The sequence below is a fragment of the Myiozetetes cayanensis genome, unplaced genomic scaffold (genome assembly GCF_022539395.1).
Source record: "Myiozetetes cayanensis isolate MyiCay16 unplaced genomic scaffold, myiCay2020 scf4, whole genome shotgun sequence".
NCBI classification, from domain to species: Eukaryota; Metazoa; Chordata; class Aves; order Passeriformes; family Tyrannidae; genus Myiozetetes; species Myiozetetes cayanensis.
Window position 1 is genome coordinate 40,196,317 of NW_026087631.1, and position 24,095 is coordinate 40,220,411.

At 39.0% G+C, this 24,095-nt stretch overlaps 1 protein-coding gene across 6 annotated transcripts in view; it reads right to left on the bottom strand.

Annotated features, from left to right (window-relative positions):
* The window catches only part of ADAMTSL1 (ADAMTS like 1), a 180,373-nt gene that overhangs the window by 135,685 nt on the left and 20,593 nt on the right, over positions 1–24,095 (bottom strand). For 4 of the 6 annotated variants that reach the window (XR_007630626.1, XM_050329950.1, XM_050329952.1 and 1 more), the window contains exons 3-4: positions 16,510–16,555; positions 4,473–4,709 (exon numbers count right to left, since the gene is read on the bottom strand). Coding sequence is in view for 5 of the 6 variants with exons in the window: in XM_050329950.1 (XP_050185907.1) it covers positions 4,473–4,709; positions 16,510–16,555 (283 nt within the window). In the remaining variant the exon portion in view is untranslated. The remainder of the gene's footprint in view (positions 1–4,472; positions 4,710–16,509; positions 16,556–24,095) is intronic. The other 2 variants (XM_050329953.1, XM_050329954.1) reach the window with 1 other exon arrangement.

Consider the following 24,095-nt stretch of genomic DNA (forward strand, 5'->3'; position numbering starts at 1 on the left):
ATCAGAAGTCTCTTCTGACTTTAACTAATAGGTGGCCAGAATGCAAAACAAAGTCTTCAGCTCAAAAAGTAATAATTAAACAAAAACTCACAAATATGTCACTAAAGTCCTGGTAATTCTAAACCTCAAAACAACATGAAAAATGAAGGGATAAATATGAGAGAAGGATCTTCTAATTTCCAAATACTGTACTTCTTTAACAAATGCATACTTAGCAATGAGAGTGAAAACTATCACTTTTAAATCAGGAGTGAGTACCAAGGCACACAGAAGGCAATACAACTAACCCTTCATTTCCACCATTAATAACCTGAAGAACAGCTTGTGAGAACACAATAGGCCATGGGCTGACCCAAATCTTGCATACTGTATCCCTGTGGTTAGTTAAGAAAATTCACACTGTTGTTTGAACCACTGGGAAAAATGCTCTATGTCTACATAACCCTACACTGATCTTAAGTCTTATTAATTCCTGTATAGACTGTAACTGAATAGACATATGTTTCATAAAATGCTCTATCTGGACAACATTCAATTCCTTCTTTGTTGCCGTAACACTTGAATCAATGTAAGCCAATAGGATGGTAAACTTAAAGATGCTTTCAGTAGTTTTCCTCTGAGCAATTCAGAAAATACATCTCTTTATCTTCAACGTAGTGCAATTACCGTAAATAAGCTTTTATCATAGAATCATAGAATTTGCTGAGTTGGAAGAGACTCACAAGGATCATCGAGCCCAACTGCTGACCCTGTGCAGGACATCGCAAGATTCACACCACGTGCCTGAGAGCGTTGTTCAAAAGCATCTTAAACTTTGTCAGACTTGGTGCTGTGGGCACTTCCCTTGGGGAGTTTGCTCAAATGCTCAGCCACAGCCTGGGTGAACAACTTTTTCTTGATATCCAACCTAAACCTCCTCAACTCAGCTTCATGCTGTTTCCTTGTGTTCTGTCACTGGTCACCACACAGAAGAGATCAGTGCCTGCCCCTCTGTTTCCCCTCAGAAGGAACTTGTGACTGCAGTGATATCTCCCCTCAGTCTCCTCCAGGCTGAACAGACCAAGTGACCTCAGTCTCTCCTCATACGGCTTCCCCTCAAGGCTCTTCACCTTTGTTGGCCTCCTTCAGACACTAAGAACTTAATATCTTTCTTACATTTTGGTGCCAAAACTGCACACAATATTCAATGCCTGTACTGAGGCAGCACCAGTGCAGAGCAGAGTGGGACAATCCCCTCCCTCAACAGGCTGGGGATGCTTTGCCTGATGCCCCCAGGGTATTGTTGGCTCTCCTGGCTGCCAGGGCACAATGACTCATATTCAACTTGCCGTTGACCAGGATCCCCAGGTCCTTTTCCACAGCGTTGCTTTCCAGTCTCTCATTCCCCAGTCTGTACGTACATCTGTCGTGGTTTTGCCCACCAGCCAGCCCCTGGGGCTGAGGATGGTTTTGTCCAGGTAGATTTCTGGAGTAAAATTCAATCAAAAAGTTCCAGTAATGCCTTTGCCAATTACATATTTAGGAAAACGGAAGAGAAGGTTGTGGCGCAGTTGAAATAGTAGCAGTAGCCATGTAGGAGAGGTGGTAGGCCCCAGGTGGGGGCCAGGCCTCCCTCCTCCCCCAGCCCTGGGTGGGAGGCAGTGTAGCACTGAAGCCCCCCTTCTCTCCTATAAAGGAGTAGAGAAAAAAAACTTTAGAGAAGAACTGACTGTTTCAACGAGAAACCGCTGCAGAAGAATTCCAGTAGAGAGATAATGAAGTGTTCAAGGCCAAAGCTGGCAGCCGGAGGACAGAGAAGTTCAAAGCGGGGCGGGGGGGGAGGGCTGTTTCTCCCCCCCTTTCGCTCTCTCCCTTCATCAGGGAAAAGACTGAAAAATAAATCCCTCCTACCTTTGGAATTTTGTTGGGGTGAGAAGACCCCCATGCTGCTTGTGGAAGAGCCTACACTGGAATAAGTTGATGCATGAGGAAGCCGAGACTTCATGAGAGACCTGAGGTGAAGCAGAGTCCTGTTGAAGATTTTGTGACCCTGAGGAAAACCTACACTGGAGCGAGACGGCCCAGGTGGGATGTTGGGATCCACGTGTGGGATCCATGCTGCTGTTGAAGATTTGTGACTCTGAGAGAGACGAGACTTATGCTGGAGCGAGAACGGTTCGGGTAAGCTTGGGATCCATGTGAGGGATCCATACTAGACCCATGTCGGAGAAGTCTATCAAGGACTGTTCTCTCATGGCGAGGGGCCTCCACAAGAAACAGGGGTGGACTCAAAAGCCATTATCCCCTGTGACTCTGTGGTGAAGATCCACGGTAGGCAAGTGTCCCCTTGCAATCCATGGAAGAGAAGACCTTCAGGACCTGAGTAACCCCCCAGCCTCCAGTCTTAGCCCAGGAGGGGGGTAGGCCTAGCCTTGCCTGAGGCTGACACAGAAGAAAGAGAGAAAAAGAGTTCCAGCTGCGACAAAAAGGAATTGTCATCCTGAGATAACAGGAGAAGAGCTTTAGGGTGCTGCAAAGTTATTGAAAAGACCTGGAGCTCCAAGAATAGAGAATGCGACTGCTTCTCCTCCTTGGACTGATAAAAGGAGGGAGAGGTATTTCTGTAAATACATAATACCTTTAACCTAAATAGAATTATTGTAGATGTAGTTCTTTAGTTTTATTTTGCTAGTAATAAATGTTAATATTATTTTTCCCCAATCAGGTCTCTTTTGTCTGCATAAACCTTCTCTCAACTAATAGTAATTGTGGGGGTGGGAGGTGGTGTGAGCAAAATTGACCCAGAGCAGAACCACGACAACATCCTGGGTTGCCCCATCTCAGGTGCAGAATCTGGCACTTGCCCTTAAAACTTGCACCAAAATACAAAACTTTTCATTGTGAGGAATACAGCATGAGCATTTACATTTTAGTTTGTTTGAGTCATCCTAAAAAATGATGCAGTAATTGTAAATATATGTCAAAAGTTGATAAAGAAACTGAATGCTGAAGAACGTGGAAAATATATAGTTGTCTTTATGTATTAAAATTATTCTACCATTTTATGGTATATAATGGAAGGGTTCCTTTAAGTGAAATTCTTCAGGGACACTAGTGCTAATATATATTTTTCTGTTCTCCAGCCACAGAGACAATTAAGAAACAACATCAGTTATAATAGTGCAGCTGCTTTCAACCTTCCAAGAAGAATTGTTAGGGAAATCAAATGAGTTTGTTCCAGTAGTGGATGATTATGAACTCTGTTTCTAGAGGAAGGTTTTCTTGAAAAAAGTATGCTTCATATTTGGACCAAAACAGAAATCAGCCTGACAGAGGTCAAATTCTCTATTCCTAATTTCTAGGCCACTATATGCACAAAACTTTGAGTCTTTTTCCCATCCAGATTCCTATGCTTCCAGTTAAGTTTTTAAAATATTTAAAAGCTCAAAATAAGACTGAAATTAGGCAATCTAGAATTTTGAGAAATGTGCACTCAGCTGAGCTCAAGAGGTCTAGGTGATTGCCTTCTTCAGATCACAAATGAGATTAGCCTAGTAACTGTGTACTCTGTTTCATTTACTGCAGGACTGCTTCTGGCTCAGAACAGAAATTCAGAGAGAAAAGAAACAGGGAGAAAAGCTTCTAGAGGAACATGAAGTGGCTGAAAATTCACTAGAAAGCCAACAACACATCAAGTCTACATAGACTTGAAAGACACTGGGTAATGAACCATGAATTTACACCTCAATTGTTTTCAAGATTTTAGGTGTGTTCAGTACTTAGCAGACATGGCTTGAAAGTCTTCCTTCCCCTGCATCAGCCTGTAGCATACATGCACTTCAGAAGACTAAAGTCTGATGTAGGTTGGTTCAAAACAGTAGCAATATAAATAAAAGCACAAAGGTAATATTACAACAAATTAGGATGTGAACAAATTGGTTGAATGACCAATAGATGTCCATGCATTGAAGTGCAGGGTGAAAAAGTCCCCAACTTCCACTTCCAACAAATGGGGATGCTGAGGTCCAAGGAGATAGCAGCTTTCTTAGTCTTAAAGGAGGAGTGGTAGTTTTTTCATTTTAGTACCCCATCTACTGCCATGTAGTTTGTGACTTATAGGGAGCAATAATCCTCAAAGATAATGTAATCTGATAGACTAGGACAATTTTGGTGTATCCAGATTAAAAGCTACATTATTTTCTATTGGTGCTTCAAATCAGATCTGCTACTGCAGCTAACTATACAAAAGAGTTCAAAAACTGATAATACAATCCTTTAAAAGAACACTACGGAAACAACATAAAGTGTGAAAATAATCTTGGGACTTGAACACCTCCACCAAAAAAAAAGTAAAAGAAATCAGTTTAAGAGAATGGAAACAGATTATTAAAACCAAGTCCCTAAAATGCCTCAAATATGGAGGAGAGGGAGTGAGCATATGAGAGAGATCTGAGGAAAGTAGTTAGGTGTTAGGGTAGGGTTTCTCTCCTTACTTGGCACAAGCCACTGATGCACATGTCCAGGGATTCAGTGTAGCACCGGGTCCCATCCAGAACCTTTGGTGCCAGCTCCACGACCAGAGCCATTCCTCTGGCCTGGCACTTCAGCGAGCATGGGTTGTCAGGGTCATTAGAGACAGGAAGCCACTCATAAAACTGTCCCTGATACTTGACATCGTTGTGAGCAGAGCACTGTTGGGCACGGAAATCACCTGCTTCTGGTGGACAATCCTGCAGAAAAGAAAGAAGAGAAGATTAGAAGGTCTATTTAGGACAGCCACTTGCAGTATCATGCAGCAGGCTGGACTTCACAGCTGCTGGATGTAGAGAGTTTCCGTTTAGACACAGAAGAGCGACTGAAATAGCTACATCTAAAAATAATTCAATTGGATAATTACACTTTTCTTTCTTCTTTCTGCAAAAGTATCAAAAGAACATCAAGACAATGTGTCAATGGGAAACAGCAAGTGCACTGCACATGCACTGTACCACAGCCCTGTCATTGAGCAAAAGAGGGTCTTGCCAGAACTCATTCTGATTGTGCACACATTGTGGAGAAGTGTGTGTATACAGCCACTCTCTTTCAGCCAGATTTTCCTCTTTGTTTGCAGAGAAAAAAAAAAGAACTACAGGATTTAACTTTATCTAAGCTCTCCTCACTAGCCTTTCTCTCACCTCAGTGACTTAAATCACTTGGAACAACAACAAGAAAAATTTGACACATATTTGCATTTCTTTAATCTAAGATTTCATAAGTCATGTAATTAGGGACTTACTATTATTTTACTGTGAGCCCCTGGTGGTCTAGTGGTAAAGGCGCCGCGCTATCACCGCCGAGACCCGGGTTCGATTCCCGGTCAGGGCCACTCCCGGGCAGGTGGGGCTCGTTAGCCCTTAAAGGCAACCCACCTACGTCCTAAGGACCTCGCTGCCACCGTCCAAGCTCGCTTGGCCCCGGCAGATGAACCTTAGGATTAAAGGGTGGGCTCAGTTCCGCGCACACTGTGTCTCACCTAAAAAATCCAATGCGCAGGCTGGAAGGTGGAAAGACCTTCCCCGGATCTTCGCTCGCGAAGACTGGCCATTATTATTATTATTATTTTACTGAGAAGACCTTAGAAAAGCCCCTTTTTTAATCCTTTGGGAGATTTGTAAGACATAACCCTAACCCTGACCCTAGTATACCTGATATAAAAATCAAAGACCACTGATACTACCTAAAGTCCCTTGTAACTGAGAATGTGAGGATCTTCTTACCCACATATACTTACTTGCTACCATTTAGCACTGAAAAATATGAGACAGGTTCTCAAGAGAGCAAGAAGAGTTTCAAATGAGTCTTCAGGCAAAATAAACGTGAGTTCTTTTTATTTCCTTTCCAGTTTTTGATCCTTGAAGAATAGTATTTCAAGTTTTCCTGTGCAAGTAACCTCATTAGCTAGAGATTCACTGGGTTCTTTAGCAATAACCTGAATTTTGTCACATAATTACAGGAATATAGGAACTAAGATTTAGGAAAAACTTTAAAGATCATGAGACCCGAGACAAAACAGAGCAAATGTTGGTAATATGACTGCTTCAGATTATTTAGGTCCCATAGTCCTCCACCTTACTGTTGTAAGAAAATCTGGTCCTTGACGATATCTGATAAAATACCAGATGAAATGAACACTTGTTACACCCTTTGCTTGAGAACTACTACATTTTTTTAACAGAGAATCATAAATGTTGATTGTAGTCTTGGTAGGAAAGGATTTTGATGTATACACAACCACATAACTAGACAATATCCTTATAAGATGTCTGTATTCTCTGTTTGCCCTCAAATAATTTCATCCTACTAGGTGTCATTAATGACAACCTTATTCACAGACTTCTTATCTTCCCAGCTAGGAAAGTCTTACTGCTGTTGAGGAAAAATGTATCTTCTTAGGTTTAAATAATCACCTAAGTTTCTTTTTCTACACCTTCATTCTCTAACACTTTTCTGCATCTTTTAAAATAGCAGATTGTTACACCTTTTGATATTAAAGACATTCAAGCTGCATGTCCCTTTCTGACATTAAAGGATCATTTTTTTAGTGTTAAGATATAAAATAAAACTTGTCTTAAAAAACAAGTCTCCACTAAAAGGAAGTTAGCACAATCTTGGCTAGAAATTTGTAATTTGTAAGCCCTTGGCTTAACAAGTTTAGCAATTCTGACTTCTCATTCACTGTTGCAATGTGGTTTTGGCCATTTTCTTTCAATGTTGAATAATCTTGAATCATACCACTCCAAACATTTCTTGTCATGATCTATCCACACATACAAGCCATGGCCTTAGCCCCAGATCATCATCTAAATTGCTTTGTACCAAGTGAGCAAATTTTCAGCTAATTGACTTTGTATTTGAGTCTAATGCAGCCTAAAACTTAAGGGTTGAACTCCAGTCAGAAGTTCTAAGTTGTAGCTTTAGTTAAATGGGAAGGATTTTCAGTGAATTTTTTCATACCACCACATAATCTGGAATGTGGGGGGCTGCTCCCCATCTAAGCTGGATTGGGGAGGACTGTCCCCAGCATCTTGGAAAGGTGGGTCCCTCAAGTGAAGCATGAGGAACAACTGGTAACTTGGGAGATAGGAGACAAAAAGGCAGGTCTGCAATGGAACTCGCTCTCTTTGTACCTGGTTTTTGCTTGCTGGAGCACCATGGACTCTTGGAGCCTTCTCCCAAGGACCACCCTGCCTCAGGGCAGTGTTTTCTGCCTCAGCTGCAGTGTTTTCAACCTCAGCTGCACTGTATTTCACATCAGACCAAGGGCAGCCTGGCCCCAGCTGAGCTGTCCCAGCGCGACCAGCCACTGCTGACAACTTGGGGATTCCCCTCTCAGGAGCTGCACAAAAATCTGCCACCGCATGGCCCAAAATCACTGGGCCCAAGCACCGCACCAGGTCAGCCCTGCCCCGCCACTGTCACTCCATATAGTTTGCTATGCCAGAACCCACATCATCAACTTGATGGCACAGCAATTTCTTTCACATGAAATACCCTTCCAGGATTTGGTTTAACCTAGAGGGAAGGAAGCTAGCTAGGTAATATTTTCTGCTATTGTTATTTATTTGTTTGTTTCAGTTTTTAGTAAAATTGTTATTTTTTCTTCTTCACTCAGACTCCTTGTAATTTGTACCTTGTCTCTACTGGGGTAGAAGGAAATTTATTAAAAAAAAAAAAAGAGAATTCATCTCATTAGAGGTCTCACCTCCTGATCATATTGTCATTAAATCAAGACATAAGTATAAGGCAATAGTCTTCCTGTTGCAAAAGGTTCAGTGGATTAAGGTACAAGAGAAAAAAGGATTTTGGTTTAAATCTAGCTCTAGAAAAATATGTATCAAAGAGCAAAAACCCAGAGCTCATTCTTCCTTTTTGGAAGCGGAGGTTGAAAGTTCAAGCTTGTAACTGGTATTTTACTGCTGGAAGACTTACATGGCAGAATGTTTTTCTATTAATATATTATGAGTGATCAAAGAAAAAGTAAAATGTTGGAAGTATTTCAATTTTATTTTAAAATTTTGAGAAAAACTGAGAGGCAATCAGGGCCTTTTTGTGATCTGGGCAAACTTTTGATACAGGACAAAGTTCGGACAGTGAAGGGAGAATATGCGGGAAATTCGTTATTTCTCTATAGCAGATTAATTAGAGAAAAAGTGGTCTTTAGTTCTTCCCTTACACAGAGTATGAATAACAATACAGTTATAGTTTGAATCGAGATCTGGTTTAGCTCTATTTTCAAACAGAGAAGCAAAGAAGAGCACTGTGGCCTTATTTCCTGCCACAAAGTCTTCTGGTGCACACTCTTCTCTGAATTTTTCTGTCTGTAAATGAGTACAATCAGGTCTATTGTTTTGGCAAAGGCTTGTTGCAGAGATTCAAGCCAACTCTCTTGTTTGGTTTAAGCTTGGCTCTACCTTTGGAACTTTCTGGCTTGCAACAGTTTTATTTTTACAAAGAGAGAAAGGCTCAGTAAATCACACAACATACAGAGTTTATAATCCTGCTTTGTACAGTACTCAATACTACGTTGTGTTGGATTTTACTTTTAAATCAAAGAAACAAAAAACGTACAGTCAACATAACAAGCTTTCAGGACACAGCAGGTGATCAGGACAGATGTCAAATACCTCCAGTCTTTGACATTGTGATCGAAATATAACAACAACAGATTTAAACAGCAGAACTTACATTTTAAAAAGTTTTCATGTGAGACTTGAAATTCAAAGAATACATGCAAGCAGTCAGAAACACAGATATGCATACTTATCTTGGCATGCAGATGTGGAAAAGGGTTACAGCTCAGCAGACTACTTTTCTCTAGCTGAAATCCTGAATCCTAAATCTACCTGAAGGACTGGAGATCCCTTTTCCTCAGGAAGGATCTTTCAATCTAGTTAAGAAACGACGTGTTCTTGCATCTACATGCATAACGTGTACAATATTTTTTTAATACCCAAATAGACAGTTTTAAGAAAATTAGTGGTCTGAATACCATCAATCTTTAGAAACAGGTCATTAAGACTACAAAAGTAGCAACAGTACATAGCTTTGCACATCCTGTTAATCTCTTGTAAATTTTTTTTTTAATTTATTTACTATTTGTCAGTGGGGATCGGAGCCTCTTTGTGCCAGCCTTTGTGCAATCATATAATGAAAGACAGATATAAGTTCACAGCCTATAAAGAAATTTTCTTATTGCTGAAATAGAAGATAAGGCAAAGCCAATGTTTTGTTGCATATTTGCTTAGAGTGTAAATTGTTACTTTCTTTTAAACACTTTGCACACCTTTAGAAAAGGCCATTTGCTGTTTTGAGGCAGTCTTCCTGTGCTTCATTTCTTCAGTGCTGGCTCCTGGACAAGAAAAACTATAGACTCAAATTCCAAAAAGTCTTTTCTCCTTTAAAAAAATCATCCTGCTTTTGATCTGTGTATGGCGGCTTAGTGAAAGTGGATTCTCTACACCTGCCAGCAAGCACTGCTTCACTGGCCTGAGAGAAGTTGCGTGTTCCTTCAGCTAAGGGCCAGATTCTGGAAGCTATGTAACAGTGCGCAGCTTGTCTATCTGCACAACAGATTGACAGACACTTTGAGACAGCCAGAAGTCATGGGCCAAGTCAGTGTAGCAGTGAACCCAAGGTAGCACATCTATGCATTAATTATGTAGCTCTGTGAGGTATTTTGCTAACCACATCTGCATGCCTGTGTTTGGCTTGGAGCATGTGGCAGTCCTGGTATCGGGCCACAGAAGTTCTACAGTCCTGCTTCAAGTTACTACAGTTTTGGTGGTATAGTCAAACCTTACCAGTTTTGTTTTCTTTTGGAAATTATCTGTGAGCCCCTGAAGATACAAGGAACTGCTACCACTGCACTCCCTTGAAGAATCAGAAAGAACTAATAAACTTGAAAGTCTTATCTAAGTTCACTTATCTTCAAGTTTCCTATTCATTAAGACATTATAGGGAAGAAAAATTCCAGTGAATAGGAAACAACTGTTCCTCCTTCAACTCTATGAGTCCTACATGGCTCTTTCATGATCTTTAGCTTGGGAATGCTCATGAGATACAGCTGAAATGCTGAGCCTGTGCTGGATACCTATAATCTCCACTTGTCCTGTCAGATCAAGATTTCCTTTACTGCAATGAAAATATGTACCATTTTAAAGGTGATCAAAAACCCCTTTGATGTATGAAGCTCATTTTAAATAAACACAGGGGTTTCATCCTCACCTTTTAGGCACCTAATGCTGGCAACAAGCCATATTAATATGGCTTTATTTTCTTATTCCTCACATCAATTTTTTTTTTTTACTTGACCTCCTATTTTACCCTATATTTAAATCATAAGGTTCATGGAGTTTTGCCATGTTGGAATCCCATTCAAAACAATTTGTTTTAATCAACAATCCAGAGGAAAAGATAAGATGAATCCCAGATGTCCCTTGAGGGTGATAGGTAGATCAGATTTCAAGGGACAAAAGAGGGTCAGGCTTTTTAAAGTTTACTTAGTGGGTGAAATGTAGAAGATTGTATCTAAGCTGTGATAGGTGGAAACAGTTGAGGAACTTTAAAATAGTTTACAATATATGTGCTTGTATATTTGCAGAGGCCAAGAATGATTTACTATACCTGGAGCATTTCCTCTGAGCAAAAAATGACTAACAACTGGACGCTGTGCAGCATCTGACAGAACAGCTTATTGAACCAGTTCCATGAAGTATTCATGGTGTTTCAGCTGCTCTGATTTCCCTATTGAGAAAGCAAGCCTGTGGTAGGGGCTTGTCTAAGATTAAATAAGAACTTTACATGAATCTAAAGTACAGAGACTTAGGAGCTCTACGGATTTAAAAGAATCTCCACTCAGCCTTGAAGCCTTGTTGAGTGCCCTGCTTGAATTAAGTTACTTGCAGTCAGACTTTATCCAATAGTCTACTCTCATGAATTAGAAACGGATCATACTTAACTGCTTAGACTGAGCAGGGCTTATACTATAGCTTTCTCTGACAACCCCAAGACATTGCAGTATCTCACAGAGAGAAGTATGAGAAAAATAATAGGAATCAATGTGCAATACAAGCAGATGTTCACCTCTGTGTTAAATAAACAGAGTGGAGATGAGGGCTAAAATAGCCAGCAAAGTATACATGCAAATTTCCATTAACGTTTCTCACTAGAAATATTTATAAAATACATTTTTCACCACAAAAGCACCTTTTTTGAAAGTTTATTCCCATTTTGGTAAATAATTCAATATGCAGCTTTTCATGTAATTTTAATATTTTTTTTTCTTTTTGTTCATCCTTTTTAAACACTGAAGAGAAGTGTTTAAATTAGAGTAACTTTTATTTCAGCTTGAAAATCTTCCAAATATTTCAGTCAGAAAGTAATACTAGTATATAATATTAGAGCAGACATCAAGGGTGCCATATTATCAGATGAAAATCAACTGTTCAAATTAAAAAAAAGAAATATCAGAAATACCAAATTTAAATCTCTGAATTACCCAAAGTCTTGAACAGTCACAAAATGTCACTGCAATGGAAGGAATTCAGGCTGTTTGGTCTACCAAGGTTCTTTATAAATTAACACTGAATGGCAGCAATGGTTGGGGTTTTGGGGGGGGGGGTTGTTTGTTTGTTTGTTTTGGTTTTGTTTTGGGTTTGGGAGTTTTTTTCCTAGTTTTCAATTGTCAGAGATCCACAATTCTGCTTGCTGAGAAGATAGCAAATCCAGAAGTCCAAGCTTCTCTCACAGCAAGGTACTACAAGCATTTATTTCCAAGTATGAAGAGTAATTTCTAGATCACACACAGAGATTTTAAAATGCACCCAATCAGAAATAAGATGGTAGTTATTAAAATCCAGCAGATTGAAGAACAGACTGTAGTCACAATAAATGATCTGAGTTTAGAAGAATTTCCACTTAAAAAGTGACATAACATTAAATAAATCACGTGTTAGTAATGAGATATGTGTAGTGCATATAATTTTAATTACTGTTTTATTGCAAAATGCAAACTGTGAGGTTTGATTGCAAAAGACTTTGCATGGCATTTCTAGTCACCACTGCGTAGAAAAATTAAATCCTCCTAATCATTCTTGTGCTCTGAAAAAATCTACTTGGTGATGATGCTTCTCATACACATAAGCCAGTGCTTCTGAGACTTACGCACTTATATGGAAGTTAAGGTTTGACACTTAACAACAGGCTGGGATTTAGTGGGTGGAAAGAAGACAGTGTTATTTTGTGGAAAGTAAGATAAGCAATATCACTGGTGCTGCATGCAAAATGCAGCATGAGCTGATAAAAAACAGAGATGGAAGTAGATTGTCTTAATGCAAGCCAAAAAATGGGGGATGTCATTACAGTTGGTGGTTCAGCCAAGTGAAGAAAGAGAGGTATATATAAAAAGAGTTGCAGGTGGTGTTTACAAGTTTTGGTTCTGTGATTTACGGGGTCTACCATCTACAAATTTTATCCCAGGCTTAATGGAACTGCTCTAAACCTTGTTGAAAGCCCTAGTAATGTTCTGTAGCTTCACCGTCAGCTTCATGCATCTTTTTTTTTTTGATTGATTTAGAAAGCAGTGCAAAAATACCAGGGAAAATAAAAATGTTTTCAATCACAATAAGTAGTTTCATAATTGAGAAGAATGAAGAAAGAAGGCATGAAGACAGTACATAGTCCAACAAATATCTTCCAGAGATATTTTCATGTAAATGGAGGGAAGAGAAAGAAAAACACAGTATAGGGACAGAAGGACTGAAAATGAGAAAGGGTAAATTAGATAACACGATGGTCTGGTACAATATCTGAAAAGAACCCAGCAATTAAGAATGTGCTTAGAAGAAGGAACAAAGAGTGTGCTAAATTTAAAAAAAAAAACCACAACAAACAATAAAGAATTAGTCAGAAATTCCTACTCAGAATTTGGAAATATTTTTGTTTATTTTGCTTAATGTTTAGTATAATAACCCAAATAGCTGCAAAAACATGTTTTCATTACAGTCAGATTAATTTTCTAAAGAAAAACAAATGACTCTCTCCCTCCCATGAATATATTCTAAAATGGCTGGAAACATGCTTTGAGTGAGTATGAATAGAAAGAAGAAAAAAACAGATGCAATTCAACCCTAAATCATCTTCAGATTCTCTCATTCCTTCTTTTACTGTTTACACATGTGGCTTTATACCCATAATCTTTCCAGTTGATGATCATCAACAGGCAATGCAAGTGACAAACATAATGGACTGGATTTCTTCTTTTAAGGACTGCTCAAAAGCTTTACAGACAGTAGTATCGATCTCTCTTATAGTCTATATTATGCAAAATGGTTCAGCACTCCTGGAATAATTAATATAGGTCAGTGGAAAAACACACATGCCACTCTTTCCCCTTGCCTCTCTTTATCTCATCTTTTTCCCCTCTGTAATTTAATTTCAGGATGAATTGAAACCAGCTGTAGCAAAATCTTGTAAATGATAGTGCCTATAAAATGTGTTCATTGCCAGACTCCAAGAAGTATTCTTCCCATTCTCCAATTTCACATTTGAAAAAGTTTGCTTTTAGTATATGTGACTACCCATTCTTTCCTGCAAGAGCACAGTCATAAAAGTCAGTCATGATAGTCTTTCTGTTAGTTCACAGAAAGACAGCTTGCAAAAAATAAAAAGACTCGTTATTTTACGAACAATAACATAACTCCTGAAGTTACGCACAAGCTAATGGTAATGGAAACCTGTATTTCAGGACTCACTGATTTTCACAAGAATCAAAGAAATTTCAGGGGAATTTTTAATGATGCACAATAGATAGCTTCATTTGCAGGGGGAGACTGGGGGTATTTGCTCTCATTTTCCTTTTAAGAAAAGACTGTCATCTAACAGATGAAAATGTAGGTCTTCCATCCACTGGATTTTCAGTGCCTTTATGGATGAAATCTTAGCAGGAAAAAACGGAGTTAACAAAAACACACAAAATACCATGGGCCTTTTCTAGTGCAGAATTCCACAACAAGCCATTGTGTTAATGAATTGTTTCCAAGATGCACTTTGTGTGTATGTATCCTTGGATTTTGGAGACAAAACAGTAAATTTCATTAAAGACAAAGCATATGACTTTTTTTTTTTTAAACTATTCTGAAAGAGACAAATATTATTTCAGTGTTACAGCTAAACAATGCAGCAATAGAATGAATTTTAGAACAGAAATTCAAGTCTGGGGTTCTCACACTGCTTTAGATTTACATTGGTGCAGCACAAGGTATTTTCAAGTTCCCAGCCCCAGATAAATGTGGCTGTGGACTACCACGGCTGTACCACATGTTCTGATGCTGATCATGGTCTCAACGCCTGATGTTCTGAATACTGGTGGACAGTACCCGGGATTAGGAAAGACTGTAAATGGAAGGGCCTTACAAAGAATCAAAGAAAGACTCAACATGCTTTAAAAATAGAAAATACTGTCCCCCCAAAATCAAATGTCTGCAAAATGAATACAGCCAAGTGCTTTCTTTGTGACATAAAGCTGTATTTGGAAGGCCTGGTCAAAGCACAATGCAGTCAGAAGCTTGACAATGGTTTGATTTATTGCTAATTTTGCAAGTTTACAAAAATAAAGCAAATGAACGCTCCTTTAATCCTTTTATTAAGAACAAGAGCAATGTAGCACAAGCCATTCTTTAACCTCTCCCAAAAATGGTTTGAAATCATAAATCCAGTCCTGGGCTTTCATATTTCAGTGGCAAAACTGTCACTGACTTCAGCCTAGTAAAGGTGAAAGTTTGAAAGTTTTGTTTTTGTTTATTTGATATAAAATAATTAAGTGAGTTCTGCAGCTGCATGCCTCACTGTTATGTTGGAAATTCTGGAGCCAGTATTGCCAAATACAAGGTATGCCTGACAAAACTATGCAAGGTTTTATTTTGAAGGAAAACTGTTCAGGTGCACATTTGCAGAGCAGAACCTAAGCTAAAAATAATATTAAAACCAATATTCCTTATCTTGGAAAGTTAAACTGCATGATTCCAAAACACAGGTTGCAACCTAGTTAAAACCCCAGCCTCTCATCAAGGTGACCCAGGAACAGATAATGGCAGCAGATCACGAAGCTAGTTTGTCTCACTGTTCTTAACATACACAGGGCAGGCCAGACACAGAAAGGGACTGTCACAATGTGCACGAACACATAACCAAAAGAAAACCAATGGGTTTAATTGTAGCCCAATTAGCTTTTAACAGTATACCTTTTTTTTTCTTTCTGTGTCATACCACAGAGCTTTGGCATGCAGCTTGACTAATACAAAAAACAACCTTCCCATTCCCTACACAGTTGTGATGTAGCCTAAGTTCCTTAGATGAAAATTGGACTGCTAATCTGCCAGCAGACCTACCTATTAACTACTGCAGATGTTGTCAGGGAAGCTGAAGGTTAGACTGATGAGACACTTCAGGAACCCAAAGGATACACTCAGAACAAATTTCAGAGGACTCAGACAGTCAGAGAATATTCTGACTTGGAAGAGACCCACAAGGATTATCAAAGTTCAACTCGTTAAGAACTGACAGAAATCTTACTGCGTGGGAGAACACAACTCAGATAGCAGCAGTTTCTTTAATTATGAACTGGGGTCTGTTGAAAAAAAGATAAGCTAAATATGAGCGAACATATTAATTTTTTTAACTTAAACTCTTAAACTTTTTAAAACAAAGGTCCTATTGAACAGCTTCTGAATATGACCCTATCAGGCATGAGAAAGCTTGGCCCAGTGTATGTTTGATTTCATTTTCCATCCTTACTGGTAAAACTGACATTTCTCCATGTAACTTGAGACTCTTTACTATTCTTGGCACTCAATAAAACTTTCCATATGAAAGTCTCTTTTTCTATTTTCACCAGTGAAAACACACTTTCACTTTGTTAAGACAGAAGTTGAAGTTTCTTATTTTATTGTTTCGAAAACTTTATTTGCCACATGTCAAAAAAGCCAAGCAAGAGCCTTTGAAAATGCCAGAACATTGGTACAGTCGACGTAAAACAGTTAATCTAAGACATGCAATAGAATTACAATGCAGTGAGGGCACATGTGAACAGAAACATACAGAATCATAGAATCACATATCTCCTACTAATTTGTCTTCAACTCTTAACATCTTAATCCTGCAGTGTGACAGACTACCCAATGTGAACCAGCTGGTTATCAAAATAGTACTGTGAACACAAGTGGTCTTGGTTCTGTCAGGGAGGTTGTAAATAGCAACTCCGAAGTTCCACTGACACTTTATTCGGGATGGTTGTGACTGCAACCCCTTCCAAATAGTTTTAGCATCAGGCCATAATCTCTGTACTTTTCAAGAAACCAACTGTGGTCTGTGATAAAAAGGCAATTTAGATAATTAAAATATTCTCACTATCACGTTACCAAATTATTTGCTGTAATATGGATGTGATTGTCATATGTGATGATTTGTATCATACCAAAGCTACACTTCACTTACCACATTGCTGCATGTCCTGTACCGGATGTTTCGTCCTTCACAGGTCCTGTGTCCAAAGATTAAAAACAAACCCAAACCCATTAATAGATAAATATACAAAGCAAACACATAATATTTACCATGTCAGTATCTTTCCCACACATATCTTTAATCACCTACTCCCCCACCAACTCTCTTCCCCAAAGTAAAGGGCTCTCTGACCCTATTGAGGTATGAATTCTACAACTCCCTAGTTTCCTACCTTTGGTTTAAAAATTACCTTCTAGAATGTATCATCAGCTTATAAATAAGGTTGGAGGTCAGAATACAACATGTAAGGCAACATCTGAATTACATTAATAATGTCTTGTGTCTCCCTGCAATTCATAATGATTTCACAAGGGCACAGCTCTGCACCTATCTGGGCACACACCTGAGCACTGACACAGCCTGAGCAGACAGGCTTTATCTGCCAGGGAACAACTGGGCAATGGGAGGAAGGAACTATCTCTGTGGCAGTGTGAAACTATAGAATCATCACCTCTCACTAGGCCAGGTTGCTCAGAGCCCAATCTAACCCGACCTTGTACAGTTCAAGGGATGGACATCTACAGCTTCTCCTGACAACCTGTTCCAGTGCCTCACCACCCTTACAGTAAAAAATATCTTAATCTGAACCAACTCTCTGGCTAGTGTGACAGCACTTTTACAGCACAAGTTGATATAAGGGGAGAAGGAGAGCATAAAACTTCCGCTCAATTCACTAGCCCCTCACTACTCCCAGAACCCTGCTGCAGAAAAACATCCAAAGAGCAATTGGGCCCAGCAAGGTCAAGGAGAGCATGTATCCTGATGTGCTCTCCATGGCTCTCATCCTCTTCTCCCACAGGAGACCCATACCAGCCCTGATGCTGGCTGTGCTCCCAAAAGAAAGGTCAATAGCCAGATACCTTCTTAGCACTCAGCAGTTTGTATTCTGAGTATCTGACCTTAGGTGATGTTCCGTGTGTTTTATTAGTTCAGACAGTATCGTGTGGTGGTCCTCAGTACAAATCAGAATGCAGGGTTTGGCTTCTAAAATTTATTCTTCAAAAGAATAGAATTCCTAACAGTTTTAATTTCTTAATTTCACAACTTTTCTCCCCACACACCCCCCCTCTATCTTTTTTTTTGGCCAGGACTTAACAAGTACACATTCTTTCAGGACTAAATTCCTGCCAAGCCTGAAATTTTAAATCCAAACCATTTTGAACTATCCAAGGGAAAGGACAGCATCTGCTTCAGTCTTTTCCCCCCTCTATTTTTTTTTTTAACAGAGAAACTTTTTCCATACTGAGTTAACTCTAAAATAAACAGAACAGGTTTCCTTTAAGTTACTGAAGTCATCCTTTCTGTCTCCATTATCCAGAAGACTTAATTGTGAAATTCTTGCAGTAGTCATTTACACCTATGTCAATATAAAATCAGGGCAAAACAGAATTTTGCAAATGTACCACAGTGGTCTAAATGATCATAGGAGAAGACAAAAAAGTAAATAAACCTCATAAAATTTTTAGAAGAAATCTGAGTAGAAAGGCAACACATTCCGTTATGTAGCATTTGGCATTAAAAAACCCCAAACTATTAAAACATATATATAACTAATATATATAATATGTAATATAAATATATATATTATTTATAAAATATAACTAATTCAAGTAAATTTTTATCATTGCAAGTATGCACAGAAGTGAAAAGTGTGCACAGAGTAGCACTAGAAAAAATTAGTTTTGGCAGTACAATAATAAAAATTTTATTCACAATAAGCTACAAACTACAAACAACAACAACAACCAAACACCCAAGTGACGCCCTGCGCTCACCACCACTACCCCAGTCATTCCTAAGCAAAAAAGACAAGTTTCTAAAGGTAGTGTGAAAACCTGCTTATATTCCATTCAATAGAGGCATTTTGCTAATGAAAGGTAGCAAATAAAAAAGTATATTATGCAGTGTGCAGGCAGATCTAGAACCAACCTTGTATACCATACTGAATAACTTGTCAAGCTTGACACATGCTCCACCTATCTCTCAGAAATGCCACAAAACCTGACAGACAGTAGTCTGCTTCACACAGAACTGTTGTTACCTCAGTTTCAATTACTGTAATTTATTAACCTTAAACCACTGATCTGACAGGGAAATTTAAACTTCCTTTCTACCAGCTGCCTCTCAGTTTCTTCTTCTTCTCATGGTTTCTTAGTATTATCAATTTTGAAATTAAAAACTTATTTTTCACTTATTCGTTGCCTTAAGGAAAAGAACAGGTATTATTATTAGGTATATACCAAAAAACCATTCAGGTTTTTCCTTCCATTTTTGCTCCTTTGGCTAATGGCGAGGGATGCTTAGATAGAATGTGTAATTCTGGATGCAGCTAGTCCTGTGATGATTCATGAGCACTAGGAACCACCCTTACAAAATTCCCCCTGTCCCTCTGCAAGACCAAACTTTGGAGTTTGGTTATTTAAGCTCATTAGTTTCCCAGTTATCATCATCAACCAAAGCAGGTTTTCAGCCTGAGATGACATATTTTCACAAAAGATTTGCAGAGTAGTTTGCATTTCAGATCTACGCTGATTCAGGACAGTATTCCAGATTCTCCTAAGTGTAAGTATCTACTTTTGGATACAAAATCATGGGATTTGCATGCATATCTCAGCATGGATGCTTTGCAGAATTCCAAAGCACTGAGCATCTACTATGCAAGGAAAGACCATGGTAGATTAGTGAGACCATGTTGTGAGATACACTCACCATGTATTCTCTGATCTCTGCAGGGTATAAATCAGAACTCATATCAACAGGGCATATACACTGCCAGTAGGAAAACTCAGAAGTCAACTAAAATCGTAAGTTCATCTTGGAGAGCACAGAAAGAATGGGAGCAGAGAGGGGTACTTCTACCCTTCTCTGTTATCTACACTGTGGGAGATTTTTCAGCAGAAAAGGGTAGCTGAGGATTTGGCCTGACAGTGAATTATGATCAAGTGAATATGAAAGAAAAGTAAGCTGTTGGGAATCATGTTTCATTCCTTAAATTTAGTCACTTGTTTCAAACAAAGTTTCTGAAAGAGGTTAACAAAGTTTAAGATATTAAAATACTCACTTCTCTTAATCTAAACAACTCAAACCCCTGGTTTTTATTTCTCCAGGCTCCAGTTTGTAGAAGGACTTAGTTCAAGTCCCCTCCCAAAGGTCTCAAGTAGATGTGTATTTGTGCTCAGAAGGAGTTAGAAGCCCTTCAATAATCCATACCAACAAGAATAGCAACCTCATGCCACAGTTGCCTTTATCTGTAATTACCAAAGACAATGAAAGAGATTTGCAGAGGAGGACCTCATCAGTTGTCAAAGTTTGAAACGCCTTCCTTAGAAAAACAAGTCTCCAAATAAACAAGCAACTATAAGCCATGGGTGGGTTAATTTCTGTTCATGTGAATTCTGATGCAACAGTTCACTACAGAGTTTTGGAAGCTGATGTAATTTTGAATAATCTTCACTCCCTTATTTTCATACCCCTTGATAACCACTTTTCTAGGACAGATTCTGGTTTTTGACCTGTACTTATAAGAAAAGTATGCTGTGGGTCTGTCTTTTCCTATAAGATCTTAGGCAGGCTGTGACGGCCCTCCCCTTCCCTTGCTGTCAGCACACGAGACCAGGCTACACACACCATCTTGCGTCTCTCTTTTCTCAGCCTATTGGTCTTACCCCTTTTCAAAATGTACAGCATTATAATGCCCTGTCACCAATGCAATTTCTGTGTTTGTTCCTCTGAGGAAAAGTGAGTGTCTTTTATTCTTTCAGCATAGCTCTCTTCCCATAAAGGAAGTGTGAGAGAAGGCCATGAACACCAAACTGTTATGAACAAGGAAGACGTATCAGGATTGCATTGACTTTAAGAAGTTCACTTTTTGAAACTATTTGGTTGGGTCTGCCAACCTCATGTCCAAATCATTCCACTGTCCAAATTATTCAGTCAGTTAAAAAGATTTGTAAAGATTTTTCCATATCCTTTTGTTCACAAGCACCTTGCCAAGCACTGGTATGTTTTGCTATGCATCTTAGCACTGCAAATGTAAAAAAAGTTGTCAGAGTGCTTTCAGAATACTGTTTATTTTCAGCATTTACACATTTGTCACTGCAGTATTTTTTATTTTCTTAAGAATCTTTTAAAAAGTGTCTTTAACTTTAGATTTGCATGGTACATATCTTGCAGATATACAGAAAGCAATTACAGAAAATATTGAAAATATTTTTTACTATCCAAGAAAGAGGGGAAAAAAAACACAAGAATTAAAAAAAAACCCCAGCCAAACAAGAGCAAGAGCTCTCTTCACAGCCCAAGTGGAAAGAAATACAATATTAAATCTCACCTGACCTGCTCTAACACAAAGATACTACATAGAATATTGCCTCAGTTTAATGAGACTGAAATGTTTTGCTAAGGAGGATGAGTTATGAGGAAGACCAAGCTCCTCCCTCCAAGCAACTGTAAATCTGAAATTATGAAGCTCCAATTGAGGAAGTATGGAGAAAAAAAAAAGAGAACGGTCCTTTATTAAAGGCTATATGCGTATGGGCAGAACAACAAAAGAACATAAAAAAACCTAAAGAATAATCCTGCACCCAAAGTTCCCTACCAAAAAACAATTCAGTACTTTCTGCCTTTTGGAGCAATTTTAACCCCGATCGGCGGGGGGCGCTGTTGGATCACTGGCAGAGTAGAGCCTGCAGTTGCTCCCTGTTGGCCAGCAGGGGGTGTTTTATGGCTCTGGTGGTTGCCACGTGAGGCCTCAGTACATGGGAGAAGCCAAAACAGAGATCTCCCCGCCCGCCCCAAGAAGGGGAAGGGGCAAAAGGGGCTCTTCCCACAGACTCATGCTGTCAGCAGCTGGCTCTAGCTGGGACTGCCCCCTGCCTCGTTGATGGGCACAAGCCACTGCCAGCGCAGGAGTAGAGGAGGGAAGGGGCGACCTCCTCCCCAAAAGGTTCCTTCACAGAAGGGCCAAGCTTCTCCGACGAAATCTGAGTAGGTCTAGGATGGTGGTAGAACAGGGTGTGGGAGAATGGAGGTGAACTGGGGCCAGAAGCAGCCACATGAACTGGTTCAAAACAAAATGAACTTCAGAACCTCCCCCACACAAACACCCTCCCTGAGTCAGGGCAAAAATGAAGTGCCTGCTGTTTCCCAAGGAGAGAAGAAAAGCCCTCATCACTACCACCCCCAGTCTTCTGAGGGCCATCAACTTGGAATGTGGGTCTGCTGGCTAGTTCTTTTGTGTGTGTCAATCACCCTGGCCAAACCATACTCTTCCGATCAACATTTTTCTTTCATAATGATGCAGGGGAAAGAAAAATTCCCCGCTTGGTTTTTTAGAACAAGTAAACCTACAACAAACATACTGCAGGCCCAAAAGTACTAACACCCTAAATCTGAACATGCCTGAGATTGGATTATGATCAAAGTTTTGCAAGTGGTCTTTATAAAACATATGTGCTGAAGAGGAACCCAAGCTTTCCACACTTCAAGGAAGTTTGAATCTGTTTCTAAATCATGTATGTCAGCCCACTTCCACTGAAATGTATTCTTTCTCATGCACAATCTGGTGCTTGGGTCTTCAGCGAATCACATCTTAACTTTCTCATGGGAAGTACAGCTTAGAAAAACTCCACATCGTACAAAGGCCTGGGTGATTTGATTTTTTTAAATTTAAGTCTCAGAACAGATTTACTGAAAGACTTATGAAAAGACAAGGTTCTTCCAGTGAAATCAGACATATGAACAGCATATCATCCAAGTGAAGGCTACTTCTCCATACAGAGATGGATTTATGGAGACCATATCCATCATTCACTTGTAGGTACAACACTGATTAGCATTCATTCCACTGATCAGTATACCACCCAACACACCAACATGCAACATCCCTGTGCCAGCTCTAGCAGGGGATTACATAGGGAAACAGCACTATGAAAGCATTTTATATATTTTTAGATAGTTCAAAGAGGTACAGAAGTCAGAAATTAGGACAGCCAGCACAGTGTGGCTAACTGGTTCTCTGAAGACTAGCTGTACCCACTCCATAGATCAAAATACTATGTGGAATTTGCAGCTTCTTATAATATTGACACTTTGACACAAGTTTAAGATTGTTCCTTGCTGCTTCTGCCACTAGGAAGAGTTAGAGCTGTCATCTCTCTCAAAAAAAAAATGGGAAAGCTTCTCCATCAAATGAAACCAGAAAATATTCTCATAATTACAGATTTCACTAATCCCAGATTAAAGAAAACATTTCATAAAGTGGCCTAATTTGCCTTATTTAGCAGTGCCAGGACAGAGTAGGCTGAATTTACATCATTGCATGATAACTGCAGTAATGTATGTTAGCTTCTAGTTGACAATGAGGACACCCAAAATCTAGAATGATTTTTCCATTGTAATTTTCACTCAGAAAGTTTAAAAGACCTTTTGTAAATGTTAGATGGGAAAAACTTCAGAATCTCTGGCAATCAAAGTCCTGAGACAGATGAGTCTGTGCCTGCAGCCTGAAAAAAGGGTCACAGCCACATGCTTGGACTTCAGTCATGAAGCAGCAATAGTAGACAACATTTTGGTATAAAAGTTATACAGATGAAACTTAAAATAGTATTTTTTCAAATATGTAGTATTTTATGTATCCTGTTTTCAGCACTAGTCAGATTTGTTTTAATGGTTTCTTACTCTCTTTATTTAACTTTGAACCAATATGAATAACATGCATCTATTCCATCCTTGTCTGACAGACACCAAACCATTTTATGCTTGATTTGTGAACTTTTTTTTTGAATGTGTGTCATCAATTTGAGAAAATATTACTCCTGAATGGGAAAAAAAAAATCAATTTATTTTGGTTTTTTTCCATCTAATGCACACATCATAAAATTGACTTAATTTTAGCTAATTTCACTAGTTTTCAAATAACTTTCAATGGTATGTCTTGGTTGTTATTTTACTGATCAACCAAGTCAAACTACAATAAAGTTGAGAGTCATTTATGTAGATCTACTGTTTTCAATCTGCAGAGTGCAATGGGCTGAACAGTCAAAACTTAGCAAGCAGAGCTAGTGGAAAGGATATTGCATACGTGTGGTTCACCTGCATTACCAAAAGGCAGCCATCAGCTGAAGGGATGCATTTGAAAAGGAGAAAAAAAGATGTTCCAGCATGTAATGCAGCCAGCTGAAGTATGAACAAAGCTGAGATTAATTATATTTGTTCCATCTTTCTTTTTTTCTCTTTTCCAATTTTTTTTATTTTGTGTTTTTGTTTGGGTTTTTTTTAAATGAATTTTTTTTTAATCTATGACACTTTTATACTGAGGGAAATTTGTCAGGAAGATGTTAATGTTGACTTTTTTCTGCTACTAGACATACAACCTTCACCTAATGGTGGAAAACCTCCACTCTCTTCAGTAGTTTAAACACTATTTCCCAGAGGTAAGAGTGATGATTTCAAATTATGGCCATTTAGTTCAGATTCAGTATATCCATGGGACGTCATAACTTGTTTAGCAGTCTGCT